Source organism: Nilaparvata lugens, chromosome X (assembly GCF_014356525.2).
Source record: "Nilaparvata lugens isolate BPH chromosome X, ASM1435652v1, whole genome shotgun sequence".
Lineage (NCBI taxonomy): Eukaryota > Metazoa > Arthropoda > Insecta > Hemiptera > Delphacidae > Nilaparvata > Nilaparvata lugens.
The window spans coordinates 33,732,304-33,755,273 of NC_052518.1; the positions used below are offsets into that span (position 1 = coordinate 33,732,304).

The window sequence follows — 22,970 nt, forward strand, 5'->3', positions numbered from 1 at the left end:
TTTGCTACAATTACTGACTTGCTTGCACAAAGGCTGTTGGAAAATGATGTTGATTTCCAGGTGACTGTAGATCCATCAACCTTAAAGTGTATAGTTTTGAGCAGTGCTAAGCTGGATTTACGACCACAAGATTCAATAGGGAAACTGTTGGGTTTTACCAATACCCAGTTCATAGAGCCCAACACATCTACTAGAAGTGATAATACTGTACAAATCAGTCGGCCTAACGTGATACGCATCACCTGCAACATTGTGACTGGATCTTACTCTAATGGAATTACAGATCACGTGATCTATGAGTTTTACCCAAATGTTGATCCAGGGTATAAAATGGTGGTGACTGTGCAGAATGTAATCTATTTACCTATAGACATCAAGCAGATTGGTAGCATTACACTGCAAGTAGTCGATGAGTACGGTCGTCTTATAAATAAGAGAGGCAAGGAAATAAATATTGCTTTACATTTGAGACAACGCAAGTGAAATGGTGCTGTTATTTGAAAAGTGGAATCAAGGATTGGATATGGAGGCTGCAGTCCATCCTCCTCCTTCTTCTTCTCTCCATCATCATCATCCTCCTTTGCCTATAAAAGAAGATAAAAGGAAAGAAAGATTCATTCAGCATTCAACCTTGACAAGGTTAACATCTAGGAGCATCAAGTATTTGCAAGAACGAGGCTGTCAGATACGAGTAGAATAGGAAGATGGGAGTTTTGGATGTGACACAGAATGGACCGTCATCGGACAACAGTATCATTGGGTTTGAGTACCATTCTCATGCACCCTATACTGTAAGCTATAATGCCAACGATGAGATACGGATTCCAATTCAACAGCAAGATGTTTACACACTGCCATCGGAGAGCTATCTACATTTGGAGTATACTGTGACTGGAGCTGCCAACGCTGCTGTGGCCGGAACTCCATGTGTCTCTGGATTCTTCAGCAATGTGTTTTCAGAGATACGCTATGAAATCAATGGTGTGGAGGTGGATGGTATATGCAATCCTGGAGTTACCAGCCTAATGAAGAATGCTGTTACATTTGAACGCGATGAGTGGACCAAGATGGAAGGAGCTGGCTACAAGTTTAGTTTAACCACTGGATTTGCTGATTTCGCCGCCAATGGAGCTGACACTACAATCATGGATGTGCCTTTGAGATATCTGCTAGGCTTTGCCGAAGACTATAGACAGATTTTACTCAATGTGAAACAAGAGCTGGTGTTGAGGGTCAGCCCCAACTTTCACGACTGTGTGAATGTTGCTGCTACCAATGTAGCAATCACAAAGCTTTTGTGGAGAATGCCTTATGTGGAAGTGGCAGATGATGTGAAACTGCGTCTGCTACAGATTGTACAGAACGATACACCCATCAGTATACCATTTCGACATTGGGAGTTGTATACCTATCCAACGTTACCGCAGACAAGAAAGCATACATGGACTGTCAAGTCGACATCACAGCTTGAAAAGCCACGATACATTGTGGTTGGGCTACAGACTGCAAGACGAGGTGTGGCAGCAGCCAACAGTTCTCGCTTTGACAAGTGTAATATGAAGGATGTTTGAGTGTTTTTAAACAACAGATACTACCCATATGAGAGCATTGATGGTGATGATAATCGTATCTACAACATGTATGCAGCTTTCAATGGAGTCTACAACCATGGTAATGCTCATGCAAGCAACCCTCTGTTTGAAAAGAATGCCATTGGTGATGGAAAAATAATGCTGTTTGCTTTTGATTGCTCCCGCCAAAATGAGTCACTCAAAACTGGAAGTATCGATGTGAGGATTGAGTATGAAGCATCTGAAAACATTCCAGGTGATACAACTGCCTACTGTATGATGATTCATGAGATGACTAAAGAGTATCGGCCAATGTCAGGCCTTGTACTATCAGTATAAAAAGATATATAGTCAGTGTACAGCAATAAATTGCTCAGTTGAGCTCGAGACAATGAATGAGCCAGTCATGACAGGATACAAAGAACTCTTTATGGAGGAGGGGGAGCTGTCTTCGCATGAGGAAGAGGAGGATGTGGTGGGTTGTGTTACTGGTGGGCGACCACTGATGAAAGATGCCTCTACAAGTACAACTGGGCTCAATGATGACGACTCCTACAGTACAGCAGAAAGTGGTGTAGATGACTGGTCATCGAGTAGAGCGGAAAACATTTTTGGGCCACTACCACTATACCTAATGAACTTTCAAGGTTTTGAAGGTTTGGACAACAAGTTTATTGTGAAGGAGATGGCTATCCTGGAGCAGGATGATGAGCATCATGTGACTACTCATCACTACTTTTTCAAGCCTCCCTACTCTGAGTCTCTGCTCAAGACTAGCAGGCAAATCATCGCCAACAACTGTATACATCAAGCTAAACATGGACTCAGGTGGTCAGGCTGTGGGACAGAACATCTTCCCTATTCGGATTTGATGGAAATTGTGCATGGAACAGTTGGAAGGTGGTTGGATCAGAACCAGCAGCGTCCAATTAAAATCTTTGTCCATGGATATAAGCAGATTACTCTACTGGATACAATTCTACAACTGAACAATGTGGAGTACCTAGACCTATCATCGCCATATTTCTTTCCTGCTACGCCTGATTTGGAGTTGCTGATCAAGAAGATTGATGGCATATACTGTCCAGAACATCATCTACTCAACTTTATCGACATGGTGCGGAACAAGCTATCATCTCCAACGTTTGGAGATTGGTCAACCAATAACGTCGGCAACATTGATGGATTGTCAAATACACAACTATTTTGCTCATTGAAAATTGTTATTGCTCTAAATGGATGGATTAATAAAACTTTGTTAGAAGATAGAACCTTTTGTCGCAATTTTTTCAATGCTGTTAATACTCATTTGCATTATCAATAAAAAAGAAATATTGTAATCAACTCTATGATCTATCATTTATCCTCCTCCTCACTCCTCTTTGAGTAAAGTGTACACTTTGTGTTCACATAGAGCTATCATATTACGTCATACAGACCTATTAAAACAGGAAATGGATTACCCCCACCACTCAGCAAGCAGAGTATAAAAGATGATGCTGACAACAAAATGCACTCAGTCTTATAATGTCGTCAGACAGTGAACGTGAACTTTATCTGTTTAATGCAGTGAGTGAGCTTGAAGCTGAACTGTATTATCACGGTATAATGACATTGAGTGACTTTTTCAAGGAGAGTGGACATTTAGAGTTTTGTACAGATCGTGAATCTCATAGTTGTGCATGCATACGACTCAGGCAGAAGCAGCAGGCTGTTGTTGATACAGTCAAGGATAGAAACGTTTTCTTTCTATGTGATGATCTTCACAACCCATTGAGAAATACTCATGTGACCTCCACTGATGTGAGATGTTTCCTGCTGAAAGTTTTCATGCAAACTATGAAGAGTATCAAGGATAATATCAACAAGAGGGCAATGCGTCATTGCCCACCAGGACTTGCAATGAAATTCACTGTCATATTTGATGATACTTGCATACTGCTAAAATCTTTCTTCAAGTTGGATAAGGGTAGAATGGCTGCTATTGTTAATCTTGAGAAGGTACCCAACTGGAGGGATAAGGATGTGAAGATTGTGTTGAGTGTTCTCAATCAGGACCAATACTACAAGTGTGATTTTATATGCGGACAACAATCCAAATGTCTACTGGGACTGGGTCAAAAGGAGATCAAATTTGCAGGATTTACAAAAATTGAGAGCACAGGACATGTGAAACGATTCAGGCTGGAGGATGGAACATCTGGTGATTCAGCTTTCGAGATTAGCATCTACAATGCTGTACGCATACCTATGCCACTGCCATCTACTGGGGGATATGATGAAGTTGATGGACCATGCATTGTTCGTGAAAGGAATAAGCCATCAGTTGAGCGTTATGTCACCAACAATGATTATAGCCAAGGAGAAAGACTTCTTCAGCTGTATATTCTATTCAATACTGAAGATTAATTATATGTTTGCCAATAAATACTATGTGTAATGAGCCATTTGTTATTAATGATTATCCTACTTCCTCATATAGATAAGAAATTAGATAGTTATGCTTTCAATGAAAATATCTATTGACATGTTGCAATAGGTTGACCAAGATGCAAAATATCAAAAGATATCCATTATGGTGTAATGGTATACAACCCTGTATACTTACCTTATCAATTGGGACCCTACATCAATCTCAGCCCCTGAAGGTTTGAACCCAGGACCTACAGCATGGAAAGCGGCGCCGCTAACCACTACACCATAATGGATATCTATTAACTAGCTTCAACTATATGCTATTTCAGTATTGACCTAGAGGAAACATCTATATTGATGTGCAAGATGCTGACCTACTATTATTATTATCTATGGGATGAGGTGTTGAACATTGAATTAATGAAACTCTCAATCAATGGTTAACACATAAAATGAGGTTTATTTCATACATGAGAGTTAGTTTTAGACAGTGGATCAGCCAATGAGGGTTTATTTCTTTATTATCATATTACAAATGGTAATACATTTGATATTAACTGATTGGTGTGATGAGGGCTACTGTCAAATTGAAACCGTCTTGGCCTCAGCTGGTGGGATGATTGGTGGCGGTGGTGGGTTGACTGGCAGCAATAGTGGGGCGACTGGCAGCAATAGTGGGGCGACTGGCGGCGATAGTGGGGCGACTGGTGGCGATAGTGGGACGGCTGGTGGCGATGGTGGGACGACTGGTGGCGATAGTGGGACGACTTGTGACGATAGTGGGGCGACTGGCGGCGATAGTGGGACGACTGGTGGCGATAGTGAGTGGCTCAACACTCCACCTTGCACTCATGACAAAAATGCAATCACCACAAGGACATGGTGATTCAGGGTCTGCTGGCGCAATTGCTGATTGAAGTACTGGATGTAGATGTTGTTGACAGCCCATGTTGACAGTAGGATGAGCACACCTCAACTGACTTTGTAATAACTGCTTCAAGGAAATCCAGCGATGTGAATGATGGGTGGAGACAGTTACGCAGATCATATGCGCAGTGGATTTTGTGACACAGTTCCTTCCCCACTTCATGCTCTCCTGCGATTTTTAAGTACCAGTTGCTGACATCATTGTACATTGTTGCAAGGTCGTGGTTGAACTTGTTGGATGACATCAGACATTGCCTGATGTGGAAAATGTTGTATGTATCCAGTCCATGCTCCCTGGATGCTAGAAAGTCTTCACTCCTATACTTTGGATCCAGTGAATAGGCTCCAAGAGCCATCATGAGGCAGAGCACGACTTGAATGTTGGAAGCATGCATGTTGAATGCAGAGTGATGAGATCTGGAACAATGCAGAACAATATTGTATTAGTATGGTATGCAGTATTCAACTCTATATATGAATCACTATCAACGGATGTGGGGGATGAAGGTGGTGAATCGGTATCTAGGATCGTGGGTCGGGGGATGGAGGTTCATAGGTGTTTATGTTCTAGGGATGATGGTCCGGAGCTGTATGGTGGGGTGGGGTGGGGATGGGGTAATGTGAATGGGGGTCTAGGATCTACTTTGTGATTATACGGTTTTTAGGTTAGGATGAATTACAATCATGTGAATGGAGGTCTAGGATCTACTTATGGGGATGGGTGGGGATGGGGGAATGTGAATGGGGGTCTAGGATCTACTTTGTGATTATATGGTTTTTAGGTTAGGATGAATTACAACCATGTGAATGGAGGTCTAGGATCTACTTTATGATTATACGTTTTTTAGGTTAGGATGGATTACAACCACCCACTCAAAGAACCTAATTCATAATTAAACTCATAACTTGTATGTATTGGAACCTAATTCATAATTACACTAGTCATTTTTGACTATGTCATTTACTCTATGTATTGGAACCTAATTCATAATTAAACTTGTCATTTTTGACTATGTCATTTACTCTATTGTGTTTATGTTCTAAGGATAATGGACTGGAGCTGTATGGGGGAATGTGAATGGGGGTCTAGGATCTACTTTGTGATTATATGTTTTTTAGGTTAGGATGGATTACAACCACCAACTCGAAGAACCTAATTCATAATTAAACTCATAACTTGTATGTATTGGAACCTAATTCATAATTACACTAGTCATTTTTGACTATGTTATGTACTCTATGTATTGGAACCTAATTCATTATTAAACTTGTCATTTTCGAATTTAAGTCATTTTAGAATTTAATTGTCAGTCTCAAACTACTTCAATATTCTACTCTTTTGAACTTAATTTTTAAATCATGAATATAATATAAATATATAGAACTATAAAATACACTGGTACTTACACACGTACTGACGGCACAACTGTCAAAGACACAATGTCTCACTCCTTGTAGAACAACTCCTTTTATACCCCAGTTCAGGATCTGGAGGGAATTTTTTTCCCCTTTTTTCCCAATTTTATGTGTTTTTAATTTTTTTTTTTAATTTTTTTTTTTTTTATTTTTTTTTTATTTTTTTTTTAATTTTTTTAATTTTTTTTTTTTTTATTTTTTAATTTTTTTTTATTTTTTTTTTATTTTTTTTTTTTTTTATTTTTTTTTTAATTTTTTTAATTTTTTTTTTTTTTATTTTTTTTTTAATTTTTTTTTTTTTTAATTTTTTTAATTTTTTTTTTTTTTAATTTTTTTTTTTATTTTTTTTTTATTTTTTAATTTTTTTTTTTTTTTAATTTTTTTTTTTTTTGACCTTGAGGTTAGGGTGGTTGACCTGGATGACCTTGAGGTTAACGTGGTTGACCTGGATGACCTTGAGGTTGAGGTGGTTGACCTGGATGACTTGAGGTTAAGGTGGTTGACCTGGATGACCTTGAGGTAAAGGACGACTCTGGCACAATTGTGTGCCAGAGTCGTCCTTTTTATACTACTTACATATGAATTTGAATGTGTAACAAAACTTTTTATTTAGCCTAGCCTAAGTAATTGAAGTTACCACAAACTAATCTCCACTCATGTTATTATAATGAACTTAATATCAATAATATATGACTGTGGATTGATAGATTAAATTTATTCAGTTGTTTTCTGGACCGGCAGGCTTTATTCAAACTTTTTCCAGCAAGCAATTGATTCATTTATTTATATTAACAGCTTTATATCATATTCCAATTTAGAAAAACTATCAGTGTAGTTCTCTCATTTTAGCAATATATATTTTATGTAATAAGAAAGAGTGAGACTGTGTGTTTGCAACATGTGTGTTTTTCCAATTTTCTAGTCAAAAAATATTATTTGAAATATGTTTAATCATAAGTAAACTTTTGTTTCATCTCTGATAGGAGCTGTGGTGATGAAATTTTCCAACACAAAAGAAAAATACATAGAAGCAGTACGGTAATCAAATACTGGCTGAAGTCTCCAAAAACTCGGTTTACCAGCAAAGAGAAATCTAAGTAAGTCTCAATTTTGATTAATTTAAAACAGAATATAAAGTCAAACAATTTTTTTCTATTGGTGATGTCCACATGAGCTCTAGGCTTGTGCTAATCATTATAAGTTAGTAATCATACCGGGTGAGACATATGTAAGGGAACCTTTCAATAAATTAGAGACTCTTGTTGATATAATACTGTAGCTTTCAGGATATGTTACTGGTCAAATACTCTTGACATACGGTACAACTGAAATTCAACCCCTTCATAAGGGGTTGACTAGGTTCAGAATGTATAATATGATGACTCAATAGTTTTAACTGGAAAATTTTAATGTAAACACCTAATGTGTGGTACATTTTTTTAAAGGGCTTTTTAAAACAAAAAACATAACATCAATTAAAATGTACTATGAAACTTGAATCAAAACAGTGGCTGATTGAAGTTACAGTTTGTAAAGAAATGAGTGGTTATAAGTCAAATATTTTCAATGTAAACACCCATTGTGTGATACATCATTATAAAGGCCTTTTTAAAACTAGAAAGATGACATCAATAAAAATCTATGATACTTTTTTCCAAAATGGCGGCTAATTGAATTTTATCAATTATTTCTTCAAAAACCAAAACTTCAATTAGCCGCCACTTTGGATGAAAGTATCAAAGAAGATTTTTATTGATTTCATCTTTCTCGTTTTGAGAAGGCTTTCAAGATAATACACAATGGGTATTTACATTCAAAATCTTTGATTTACAACCCCCAAGTCACCCCCTTATGAGGAGTTGAAATTCAGTTGTATGTCAAAAGGTGGAGTATTCTACCAATAACTTATCCTGAAAGTTACAGTATTATATCCACAACAGTCTCCAACTTATTGAAGGGTTGAAGACTGTGATGTTTTGAAAATAAATTCAATTTTAATATAAATTATTGTTGTTTCACCATTTTATCAAAGCAAAAATCTTCCTATTGGCCATCCAGACATTTATGGTTTTTTTCCCATTGGTGATGCAAAGCTAATATAAGCAAATGGCTGATACAAAATCTAACAGCTGAAAAAAGAAGCTTACATGAAACATTTTTGAAATTTGTCAGCTGTTGAATGATTACAAATGAAAATGAGCTTTCTTTTTGTAATTATAGTGTCCAGCTGTTAGATTGCATATATCACTAATTACCAAAGTTAGTAGACAGAGTTAGTCTGTCGACTAACGTTGACTACTTACTAGGAAAAATCCATTTGTCTGAATAGGACTTTATAGTTGAATTCAATTTTTATTCAGTTTTGTGTGAAATTATTGTAAAGTTAGGGTAGAGAATTTACTTCACATTATATTGTGGTTATTCAAAAGTTTTATAAGATTTATAGTTTTTTAATGTAAAAATAAAGAATTGAAAAGGTTATTTATTCAGAATAATTAAGATAATCCTTCTCCATCTTTCCACAATAAAATATTGTAAAAATGTATTTTAAAAACGTTATTTTCATGTGAATTTTTGGAAATTTTCATGCGAAAGAAATGACCAAATGTGGGACAAGACATGTAGAAAAAACCTTTCTATTCATGTTCTTTTCTGAGAGTTCAGTATAACGTGAAAATGTAGAAACAAAAAAAAAACGTTATTTTCAAGTTTCAGTTTCACGTACTTTTCACGTGAAAAGTTGGAACATTTACACTTTTTTCACATGAAAAAATGTGATTTTTTCGACTTTTCCACCAGAATATGACGTTATAATTTAAAACTGTGAGGACATAATTTTCACATGAAAAAAACGCTCTTGTGTTATATTGGACTTTCCTTTCAGGAGAGGGAGAGTCATGCATATTTAAATACATTTTTAGGTTATTAAATAAATTTGCTAGCAGATTAATTCAGGAAATAAAATCCTTATTTTCTAATTTGTAAAGATTGTATACTTTGAACTGTTATTTGTTCTAGAAATGTTCAAACACCGAATCCTGGAGGAAAATCTGAATGCTACAAAAATTGAGATTGAATTGAGGTGCAGTAACATAAACCAGTATGTAGCTCAAAAAATTGCTACTTTAAACAGGAAGAGATTAAAGTATTCTGGAGCACCACAATAAGGACTTTTCTTAATAGATAAATGACATGCATTATGAGTTATTTTAATAAACAAACTTCTCACATTATTTATGTCTTAACTATTTACATCCCTTAATTTTTCATCAATATATCAATAGACATCTATTCACTGAATCCAATTTACTTATATTAATTATAGATAATTAAACAGGTATACTCTCTTGTCTGATGCCAGTTGCAGCTGGGTTGAAATATTATAATCCTTGCAAATGTTATCTTCATCCTAACCTGCTCTCCTAGATTTAAAAGAGGATTTTTTCTATAAGGGAGACAGGCTGATTATAGATGGCTATTGATCTGTATTGATACCAATACAGCTGGTTATGTATTGATATCCATGGCTACCTATTGATGTGTATTGATATCATTAGGTATTTGGGCCAATACATATCCATGGAAATGTATTGATGTGTATTGATATCAATACAGCTGGTTATGTATTGATATCCATGGATATGTATTGATTTGTATTGATATCAATAGGTATTTGGGCCAATACATATCCATGGAAATTTATTGATGTGTATTGATATCAATACAGCTGGTTATGTATTGATATCCATGGATATGTATTGATTTGTATTGATATCAATAGGCATTTGGGCCAATTCATATCCATGGAAATGTATTGATGTGTATTGATATCAATACAGCTGGTTATGTATTGATATCCATGGATATGTATTGATGTGTATTGGCCCAAATACCTATTGATATCAATACATTTTTTTTTTATTGATCTCTATTGATCACTTCCACTAGGGTGACTCCGGTTCGAACAAATAATGATAGTATGAAGAGTTCACTGACTATTGATGATGCTACTACTCGGTCGACTGTTGCCCATTTGGATCATTTGTTGGCTGAGTTTAAAAAGGATATTATTGAGAGTCAAAAACAAAACTATGGAGACCTTTTAAAATCAGTGGATGAGTGTAAAAATAAACTGACTAACTACAACGAGATTCTAGGTAGGCAGGATGAACTCATTAAAAAGCAAAATGAAATTATCCAGCAACTACAAAAAGAAAACGAGCTTTTGAAAAATAAATTTGCAGAGCTTGATGCTCGTGTCGAGGACCAGGAACAATATTCAAGGCGTAACACTATTGAAGTTTTCGGCATTCTGGAGTCTCAGGGGGAAAATGCGGAGAATTTGGTTTTGGATGTTTGTAAGGAGCTGGGAGTCAAAATCACTGCAGAAGCAATCAGTGTTGCGCATCGCTTGAAAAAATTTGGCAACCAGAGGTCGGCGGGCATTATCGTGAAGTTTGTACGAAGGAAGGATGCAGACGAACTTCTTAGAAGGCGCAAGGAAAAGCGTAATCTGACGGCACAAGATGTGGGGTTTCCTGGCGATAAGAGTCCCATCTTCATATACCAATCACTGGCACCAGGTAGGCATAGATTGTTCACAGCAGCGAGAAGAATCAGAGCACAGGAGAATCTTCGATATGTGTGGATTGATCGGTCGGGAGTAATTAAAATGAGAGCAACCGAAAACAGTAGAGTGATCTCCATAAGAACGCAACAAGATTTGACTGCATTTGTGTCTGATTTACAAAACAAACAAGATATTAAGAAGGTCAATTGATTCAATCGTTTCCAATTTGGAGCTGATGATTGAGTGATTTAATTTTTATTATTCCAATATCATACTAAATGAACATGAATGCTAATTTTCATTTATTATTGTGGAGGGTGTTGATTGTTGGAATATTGATTGGAATTGAACATAAGTTTTAATCAGAATATTTGATTTACATTGTGTTAAGCTGTTTTTTTTTTCTTGTGGTACGACCACTCACATTGTCACATTTGTCTGGTAGAGATTATCTCTTGACAGAAAAATTTAAAAATAATTTCAAATCAGCAATTGAGGACATCAATGATGGGATGATAGGACAAAAATTTGATTTAGCACATAGTTTTAATTATGGAAATTATACAGTAGGAGAAAGATAAAGTATGAATTTCAAAAAGATGAACTTAGAATCACTCTATTGGGTCATTAATAAACTAAACAGAAAATCAGGACCAGGTCCAGACAAGATCAAACACTACCTCCGTAAACAAAGCCGTAGTGCGTTCGTGTGACGTCAGCACAGGTAGGGCTCCTAAACCAATAGAAACTCTAGCTGATATAGATCAGCTGAGATCAACGAATTTTTATTGGTGTAGGAGCCCTACCTGTGCTGACGTCACACGAATGCACTATGGCTTTGTTAACGGAGGTAGTGGATCAAACCACAAGATTTAATCAATAATGTATTTTACTTGAGATTGATATTGATACACTTAGTCAACAGAATTTTTGAGACTGGAGTTATACCACCACTTATGAAGGTAACGCATCTTAGACCAATCTTCAAAAAAAGTTCAAAAAAAGATATGGGATGTTACAGGCCAGTGGGTTCGGTTTCAGTTTTCATGAAGATTCTTGAGCATTTCATAGGTGCACAATTGCAACAACATCTAAACATACATAATAATAAATGAGAGCCAATTCGGTTTTATCCCCAGAAAATCGACAATTGATTCATTAGAGAATATGACAGGTGACATCAATAGATCTTTGAATGAAAATAAATTTTTTATAGCTGTGTAACAACCGACCTGACAAGAGCTTTCAACATTGTTAATTATGAAAGCATGATTCAGAAATTAATAAGAATAGGTGTTGGAGGCAAACTACTAAGGTTATTCAGTAATTATTTCGTGGATAGAATTCTGCAAATTGGAATAGGTACCTACATTAGTAGCAGTTATGAACAATCATGCGGATTGATTCAGGGTAGAACACTATCACCAATTTTATTCAATATTTATGTAAATGATTTCGCAAGCCTTAAATTTAAAAGTAAAGTTATGCAATATGCTGATGATAATATTTTAAATATAATACATAAAGATTAAGGAGCAGGGTTAGGTTTAATGCAGAAAGATCTGGATTTAGCAATTAAATATTTCTTTAAATTCACAAAAGACTAAAGTAATAGTATTCAGAAATCAGAGACTTAATGTCAATGAGAATGAATTTGTTAAGTTAATTGGTCATAAAGCAGAATGTCTAGATAATCCACACATGAACGGATGTGATTGCCAAAAACTTGATTTTTGTGACAGCTTAAAACATTTAGGAATAATGTTTGATGATGATATGAGATTGAGATCCCATAATAAATCACTTCAAAAAATAATGAGAGCTGCTCTTTATAAATGTTCAAGAATTAGCTATCACTTTCCCATTACTACTAAAAGAATGATCTACTACTCAATGGTGCAGAGCACTCTCTTCTACGGAATCACCATCCATTATTTAGCACCCAAATATATAAAACAGCCACTGCATGGGGCCGTAGAAAGATTAATAAAAACACATTTCAATGGTGTTGAACGTCACTTGTTCGGAATTATGTCGGTGGAAGCTTTAGCCAGGTTCACAGAAACTACTATAAGAACGAATATAGATAAATGAACGAAATCGAATATACATTGAGACATAGGAATTTTAGAACCCAGAGATATAATAATGCCTATGGTAAAAGAGCTCCAGAATTCAGAATACGATCTCTGTTAAATTCATTGCCATTGGAGCTGACAATGTTGCAGAGTAAGAATGAGATGCAAACAAAACTCAAAGTGCACTTCATAAGAATAAATCATTTTGATTAGTTTCAGGAAATGAGTTGTGTTTTGTTTTTTGTGTTTATTCGAGTTTATGAATTTTTTATTGACTGCCTATTATATTTTTTGAGTTTAAAATAATTTTAGTTTTTCAATGAAGATATATTATGATCTAAATATTTATGTTCAGAGTGAGTAACATTAGGTAATATCCCAGAGTGATTATCTTGTTAATTGTCGCTTACCAAGTAAAGTGTTTTTTATAAGTCTTATTTCGTTTAGTTAAGTCGGTTTAAGTTAAGTTTATGGTGCAATGGACAAAAGAGAACAATCAGTTACAAAAATGAAGAAATATAATCAGGTTAATTAAGAAATATAATTATTGTTATTGATTGTTTTTATTGTATGTAAAGGATTATTTTTATATATCCCTCAAATAGCTTACATCTAGAGGGATATTATCGCACTATTGTAATACTCAAATAAATGAATAAAATAAATATGTGATGATGTACAGAGCCTAGAAAAAAAAGAAATTATTACAGCAAATTAAAAATTTATTGAAAGTTGATTTTCAAGCAAGTTTCTTGTCTAAATATGCAAACGTTATAAATAATAGTAGTATTAGGAAGAAGAAACCTCCAACGAGATGTGAAGATTATAGATAGGGTTAGTGAAAATTGTGAAAGCAGCTCAATATTTCTTTCACAAGTATAGTTTGACAGTAAGTTTCTTTGGGGGATCTTTATAGAATTAAAAAAGTTACTTTCAATTTTCATTCCGAGGGGGGTACACCGACTGCATCATTGGAATTGGTTTTGTTACAGAACAAATCTTGAGGTGGTTGCAAAAATATAATAATAATAAAAGAAACTGGAATAGATTTATCATGACGACTGGTGACCTTTTGATCTTTATTTGGTAAAGAGTTAAGACCTGCCTTGTCAAGATTTGTTACCTAGGCCATTCAACAAATCTTCACTCAGTTTATTCATCAGATATGCTGATCATTGCTTATCACTGCCCCTCCAATAAACCATCCATCAGAAATGTAAATAATCTGAAAAAGCTTGTCAAAACAATGTCCAAGGGTATTTTGAACAAAAGTGAATCACCGAAAGTCTTCAATTACACATGAAAATTATCATTATATCAATAAAACATCAAGCTTTCACGGCTGTGCAACAGGCTGAAAAAACAATTCAATGGTAATAACTTTTTAAGTTTTTCGATTAGCATAATAGTAAGCTATCAAAATGAAATACCGGTAGGTAGTTTTCTCAGGATAAGATTTGTTTTCTGATTATCACTTTTTGAGATATGAGCGCCTAAAGTTTCAATTTCTTGGGACAGATTATTTCAAATTCGGTAAGAGATACATTTTTTGAGAGAGTTCTTCCATTTATAAAAGTAACTTTCAGTTGAGCTATTTTCGGGCATTTTTTGTGAATGCAATAACATTCTCGAAAATGTATACTTATTGTCAGGAAATTTTCACTTTATTCAATCAACCATTTTTTTCAATACCATGAAAAATGGATCTCATCATTTCATGAATTCATTTTTTACCGAATTTGGAATGATCTGTCCCAAAAATTTCAACTTTAGAAGCGCATAACTGAAAAATTACTAATCGGAGAAAACTTTCTCATTCAATAATTTGATTGTATGATAAGAGATGTAGAATTTCTCTCATTACTCTCTCCATAATTGAAAGGAGAAGACGTTGATGTTGTCAATACCACAATATTTGTTTAAAATGAATTTACATTACAGAACCAGGTTTCATGGTAACAGGAAATATGTTGAGGTGTAGTTGGAGGAATGTGTGGTGAAGATGTTGTAGGTGTTACCATGAAACCTGGTTCTCTAATGTAGAATAATTTTTAACACATATAGTGGTATTGACAACAACGTCTTTTCCATTCAGATTTTTTATTTTGATAGCTTGTAAATTAGAAATTTTTCCAGCTTGTTGCACTGCCTGCCCACTAAGAAACACACCATTGCATCATTAGGACTGAAGAATGCATCATTAGGACTAAAAAATGCCCCATCAGGACTAAACAAAAATGGTAACTAGGAAATCAAAAGTGACTAATAGGCTATTGCTGGTTGAAATTAATTTGTCAACTTACTTGCTACTCCTGCTGATCCTTAATTTTGCTCCCACAAACCAAGGTGCAATGATAGGGTTCGTTTCTTTCTTGATAGATGTGCTATTGTGCTCCCTTTTAGTGGCCGGAACATAAAATATCACAAATGATTGGTTCAATCATGTTGAAAATTTAAAAAATGCATGAGAATATCTCCCATCAGATACAGTAGCTCTATCCTTTTTCAACTTTACACCAAGATATCTCATTTTTTGTGAACTAATATCATCACCAATGATATTAAATCTACTTGAATAACTTACAAAGTTTGAAACCGAAGTATGAGATACATAACATAATAAGTAGTTAAATAGTAGGTACCGGTACAGTATAATAAGTTATTATATAATATATAAGGAGGGTCTCTGCAAGGTTAAGAAAACCTGAGCGCAGAGGCCAAGTGTTGAAATTTTTCATGAATTAATAGGAAATATTAAATTTTCTTAGATCAAAGATAACTGAAAGATTTTCACAGTATAACAATGTAAAGCTGGGGTTACACCAAAGTTATTAACAAATAAATGTTAATAACTTAATCCTTATGGCATATAGATTCTATTACTTTGAATGGAACTTGACAAACACATAATGTTCACCATGATTGTGTATGATAAGTTATGTTCAATCTAATAGAATCTATAAAGATTGGGTCATTAAAATTTTGTTAATAACGTAGGTTTAAACGCGGCTTCAAACATTATTCATTATAGTAATTCATTACAATATTATTATTCATTATAATAATATGGTAGTAAGTCCCTAGTGTAAGAGATCCATAGAAATCGATAGAAAAACTCTATTGATATCAATATATGCTCATGGATATCAATACGTGCTCATGGATATCAATAGAAATCCATGGATACCAATAGAAATCACGGTAAATACAGTCAATGAACTTATATTGATATCAATACAAGTTTAGTGATATCAATAGGAGTCCATGGATTGTGGTAATTTTAAATGCAGTTTAAAACTGAATAATTTTGGCAGATTTTCAATTTTCCCGGAATAATGTATTTTTGATGACTGATTCGGGTGTAGAAGTGAATTTCCAGCACTTTTTGTCCTATGTGAAAATCCTGTCAGACGTGCCGTTAACGTGCTACTGACGTTTAAAATTTTAAAAAAAATTTGGTTCATCATGGAAAATTCTGTAAAAATTCATGGATGTTTCTGTTCATGTTATCAACCTTGTCCTAGAATTTAAAATGATTCCATTTAAAATTGGAAAAGTTATAACACTTTTTCAAATTGGATCAAAGTTTATGAGGAAAATCATGCAGTATCCGGAATTACTCACACAGACTTTGAAATGATTTTTGGGGTTTCAATTCAAATAATAACAACCTACTATTTTATCGTTTCTAACATTATTTCAGTGTCAAGCACAAATGTCCCCCCATAAAAAATCAATAATCTCCACCTGAAATTATTAATATCAAATATTTTAATAACAGTAACATTGTCAATAATTTTGAAATTGCCACCATTACTATGGTATTGAATGAAAATATTGATATATTATCAATAATATTAATACTGTGAAATGGAAATATCAAAGTCTTAACAATCAATATATCAAACTAATTCTAACTTTTTTCCCAGGGAAAACTGATTTTATTGCATTCAAGAATGTAGAAATCAGGATTGTATTCTACTTTTACTTATTTAAACTATGTAATTTGAATCATGCATTTCCAAACAAAGATGTAGATGACATTTGAGAATATGTAATTATTAATACGCGATAATTATTATTTATTGTTGTATTGATAATATTATATCGACATTTTGGGTTTATCGATGATGTGATGCACAGTGGTGTTGGTGTTTGGTCAATGCATATTGCATTTTGCAATGAAACAACGGTTTTTGTACTTTGTAGTGAGTTTCGTAGTTTGTAATTTTTGTGATTTTATTCAGGAAATATAGGTAAGTCGAGTGATTTTTTTTCATTGATGTACTGTAAAATGAAAGAATAAATTTATTATGGGTCTTAATACTTATATATTTAAATGATAATCTTTTCGAAAGACTATTATAGGCCACGCATAACATAACCTCATAACTACACAACACTTAATACCAAAGACCTTAAAGATGCAAGGAAAGAACCTTAAAGATATCTCTTTAAGGTCTTTGCTTAATACCGAATTATTTAAGGCATAACTTAATAATAATAATAAGAAAGCCTCTTGAATTCATCTTTTCTGGAAATAAGATGATTATTATTCTAGGCAGACACATTCCAGGGTTATATGCTGGTACATATAAATTTAAATGTGTAACAAAACTTTTTATTTAGCCTAGCCTAAGTAATTGAAGTTACCACAAACTTATCTACACTCATGTTATTATAATGAACTTAATATCAATAATATATGACTGTGGATTGATAGATTAAAATTTATTCAGTTGTTTTCTACTGGACCGGCAGTCTTTATTTAAACTTTTTCCAGCAAGCAATTGATTCATTTATTTATATTAACAGCTTTATATCTTATTCCAATTTAGAAAAACTATCAGTGTAGTCCTCTCATTTTAGCAATATATATTTTATATAATAAGAAAGAGTGAGACTGTGTGTTTGCAACATGTGTGTTTTTCCAATTTTCTAGTCAAAAAATATTATTTGAAATATGTTTAATTATAAGTAAACTTTTGTTTCATCTCTGATAGGAGCTGTGGTGATGAAATTTTCCAACACAAAAGAAAAATACATAGAAGCAGTACGGTAATCAAATACTGGCTGAAGTCTCCAAAAACTCGGTTTACCAGCAAAGAGAAATCTAAGTAAGTCTCAATTTTGATTAATTTAAAACAGATTATAAAGTCAAACAATTTTTTCTATGGGTGATGTCCTCATGAGCTCTAGGCTTGTGCTTATCATTATAAGTTAGTAATCATACCGGGTGAGTCATATGTAAGGGAACCTTTCAATAAATTAGAGACTGTTGTTGATATAATACTGTAGCTTTCAGGATATGTTACTGGTCAAATACTCTAACTCTTGACGTATGGTACAACTGAATTTCAACCCCTTCATAAGGGGTTGACTGGGTTCCGAATGTATAATATGGTGACTCAAGAGTTTTAACTGGAAAATTTTAATGTAAACGCTTTTTAAAATGCCTTTTAAAACGCCTTTTAATGTAAACGGCTTTTTAAAACAAGAAACATAACATCAATTGAAATGTACTATGAAACTTGAATCCAAAATGGTGGCTGATTGAAGTTACAGTTTGTAAAGAAATGAGGGGTTATAACTCAAATATTTTTAATGTAAACACCCATTGTGTGATACATCATTATAAAGGCCTTTTTAAAACTAGAAAGATGATATCAATAAAAATCTATGATACTTTTATACAAAATGGCGGCTGATTGAGTTTTATCAATTATTTCTTTAAAAACCAAAACTTCAATCAGCCGCCATCTTGGATAATAATAATAATAATAGAGTGACCTGGCTGGCTCAGGTCTGGTGTCAGAGTTTTCAGGTCGCAACTGATCAATTTCAGGGCCTCTGACATGACCTAACAACTGCTTTTTAGGCTGCCGGGACCGACGGCTTAACGTGTTCATCCGAAACACAGGAGTGGCCCGAGATAAATATCTTGGCCTGGGCCGGGATTTGAACCTGGGCATCTGAATCATAAAGCCAGCATCTGATCCACTCGACTATGGCCACTCCTATGGATTTTGGATAAAAGTATCATAGAAGATTTTTATTGATTTCATCTTTCTCGTTTTGAGAAGGCTTTTAAGATAATACACAATGGGTATTTACAATCAAAATCTTTGATTTACAACCCCCAAGTCACCCCCTTCTGATGAGTTGAAATTCAGTTGTATGTCAAAAGGTGGAGTATTTGACCAATAACTTATCCTGAAAGTTACAGTATTATATCTACAACAGTCTCCAACTTATTGAAGGGTTGTAGACTGTGATGTTTTGAAAATAAATTCAATTTTAATATAAATTATTGTTGTTTCACGATTTTATTAAAGCAAAAATCTCCCTATTGGCCATCCAGACATTTATGGTTTTTTCCCATTGGTGATGCAAAGCTAATACAAGCAAATGGCTGATACAATGGCTGATACAAAGTCCAACAGCTGAAAAAAGAAGCTTACATGAAACATTTTTGGAATTTATCAGCTGTTGAATGATTACAAATGAAAATGAGCTTTCTTTTTGTAATTTTAGTGTCCAGCTGTTAGATTGCATATATCACTACTTACTAGGAAAAATCCATTTGTCTGAATAGGACTTTATAGTTGAATTTAATTTTTATTCAGTTTTGTGTAAAATTATTGTAAAGTTAGGGTAGAGAATTTACTTCACATTTTATTGTGGTTATTCAAAAGTTTTATGAGAGTAGTGGTGTTTTGAGAGAGCTGCCTATCCAATAGAAATCGAGGGGTGTGGCCTCCCCCCTCCACCCCCCCAGCCCCAGTCGGCCATTTTGGCCCCGCCCCCAGCCAATAGGAATCAAGGGGCGTGGCCACGCCCCCCCTCCACCCCCCCTGCCCCAGTCGGCCATTTTGGCCCCACCCCCCCTCCACCCCCCCTGCCCTAGTCAGCCATTTTGGCCCCGCCCCCAGCCAATAGGAAGCAAGGGGCGTGTTCAAAATGGCATCCCCTTTCCCTAGTGTAATTTTGTCCCCTACCACCCCAACCAATAGGAAGAGGCGACGGCCATTGTAGCAGGTGTCAAAAACATCTGTCATCTCCCACCAAAGTCCCCAACCAAGAGGTTCCCCTACCCAGGAAGTGCCCCCGACGGCGGCCATCTTTGTTGTAGCAGGTGTTCTGACATCTGCCCCAGTTAACACCTGCTTAATTTGCATATTAAAAATATCCCCACATTTAAAATCTTTAAAATCTTTAAACTCTCAAACTACACTACTAATCTATTTCCCAGTCATATTTTTTTCTTTTTTTCCCTGCATCACTTGGTCGCCTATCACTGAGCATTCTTTTCAAAAACAACTCTTGCACCTGATCGGAATTCAAATTGTGTTGTACAGCTTCACTCATGTCAAAGATGTACCTCTTTTTTACATATTGTGCAATCAAATAGTATGAAAAGTTGAACAACTGTTCATTTAAATATTTCTGAAAATCTTCACCTTTCATAATCATCTGCATAATGTCATCTTTTAGCTTTTGGTGAGAAGCTGAATTTTTTTCATCAAGTTTCTTTTGCACCTCAGCCAACATAATATTGAATGTTGATTCTAGATCAACTACTTTCAAATTATAATCTTGCCTGTTAATAAAGTTAAGTTTATTTTGTGCAAGTAGATTGTCTTTTAATTCTTTCAATTTAGTTTCTAGCAAATCTGTATCAACATGTTTTAAACAATTGTTTTTACTTTGTTGTTCACATAATGTCTTCAATTCGTCTGATTTCTGATCAAACAACAATCTACTAACATACTTTAGCTCAATATCATCACTAATTGATTTAGACAATGTTTTCAATTGTGAATCGAAATACTGTTTTTGTTGTGCTATCTCCTTCAATATATCAGACATTGAATGCAATTTACTTTCAAACACTTTTTTAGTAATTAAATCAGACTGTAGTTTTTGGAATATACTAGTTGATATTGCAAGTAATTTGCTGTCTAAATATTTCCTATCTACTAAATCAGATGATTCAGTTTGCAATTTAGTGAATATATTTGTTGATATTTCAAGCAATTTACTGTCCAAGTATTCTTTGTTAACTAGCGGTGATGATTGATCAGACTGTAGTTTTTGTATTATACTAGTTGAAACTTCCTTTAATTTACTATCCAAGTATTCTCTGTTAACTAGCGACGGCGACGACAATGGATCAGACTGTAGTTTAGTGAATATATTTGATGATATTTCAAGCAATTTACTGTCCAAGTATTCTCTGTTAACTAGCGGTGACAATGGATCAGACTGAAGTTTATTGAATATATTTGATGATAATTCAAGTAGTTTACTGTCTAAATATTCTCTACTTGCTGCCACTAATGATGATGATGTTGCTTCTGCTGCTGCTGCTGATTCACAACCACTGTTTAAAACTAATGGTGCTGTTGTATTAAACACATGATGTGTCCTACCAAATCGATCTATTGTACTACTCACTGCAGTGGTGGCGCTACTGCCCGACATCTCTATTCTTGTCAAGTGTTAAACACATACTAACGACTAAAAGCAACATTGCCACCTAATATAATACCACTTTCTTTCAGTTCTTCAATAATAGAAGCTATTTCAACTGAATGTGATCTATTTCCCGCCTGCTGTGATGAAAGCAGAATATCTAATCTGTCTATCAGTTCATTTGGATTATCCCAGTAGACATACTGTCGACTAGTAGATTCATTTCTTATAAAACCCATACCACTAACAGCCGCTGCATCATCAATCCTAGATCTTTTTCTTTTCCTACTACTACTCGATGGAAATAAAGATTGAATAATTTGTGATTTATAGCCTGTATTTCTCTTTACATAACCGCGTCTATCTAAATGAGCAGCGGTAAGCTGCAATATATTACGATATTTTCTTAAATCACGTTCTGTGTACAGTTTCTGGTCAGGCTGTTTTTTAAATAGAAGTTCACACAAACCAACTGTTAATCGATACTTATTATTATTGTCGATAATTAAATAACCATTGGCAATACTAATATCCTTTACACCCATATAGTATTCATTTACTTTACTATCATAACATATACCATAAGATATACAATTATTCATTTTTTCATTATGAAATTCACGTATATACTCATCAATAAAATCCACTGTTATTGTTGTTTTATTCAAAATATCACTTACATTAGATCTATTCAAACCCTCATCCACATCCATTTCCTTGCCCGTATCTTTCTCCTCCTCCTCCTCCTCCTCCTCTTTTTTTTTCTTTTTAATTTAATTTTACGCATATTGCTAGTAGTAGTAGTAGAACGATAATTAGTTCTTTCACCTACACTGGCTCAACAACAAATGATGAGAATTGACACATGTCAATTGGTGCTATACACACTTGGATCAATATACTTACCAAGACAATTACGATATTTACCAGCATCTGGTTTACACTCAGTGAAAATTGAAATAAAACTATGATTTCCGCCGCTTTGCCATACATGTGAACATAGATTTCTGAATGCAACAAATGTCATATCAGTTCCAACAAAATCCCTAAATATTAGTTTTAAATTGTGCATATCCATTTTAAAAATAATCAGCATATTTGCATTGTCTCTGATATGATGTTTTGAAATTGCGCCATAGCTTTGAATTAAGTACACACAATCTATGCTTTTGTGTCTGCCCATTGTGAAAAAATTACGTATTTGCGGCACACGTGTAACATTCAAATCGTCAAAAATTATCAGTGAATGAGTGTCGATATCATTCGGTTGCGGTATACATTCAATATTGTCAGATTTATAGTAGTTTACACACTTGAGTTTTGAAAAAACAACATCCAATAGTTTATATTTATCCTGATACAAAGACTTACTGAACAAGTATAGGTTTTTGAATTTTAATCCATTTTTATCGAATATTAAATTCAGCAGTACATTTGTCTTTCCACAATTTGATGCACCGCAAATTAGAATTCTAGCTGAACTTGGCAAAAACTCACCATGCTTTTTTCTATCTAGAC

At 34.4% G+C, this 22,970-nt stretch overlaps 1 protein-coding gene across 1 annotated transcript; it reads left to right on the top strand.

Moving 5' to 3' along the window:
• Positions 1–10,308: 10,308 nt before the first annotated feature.
• LOC111058195 lies at positions 10,309–11,109 on the top strand. Its single transcript, XM_022345697.2, has one exon. It carries the CDS (start codon positions 10,309–10,311, stop codon positions 11,107–11,109), a length of 801 nt encoding a protein of 266 aa, XP_022201389.2.
• Positions 11,110–22,970: the final 11,861 nt, after the last annotated feature.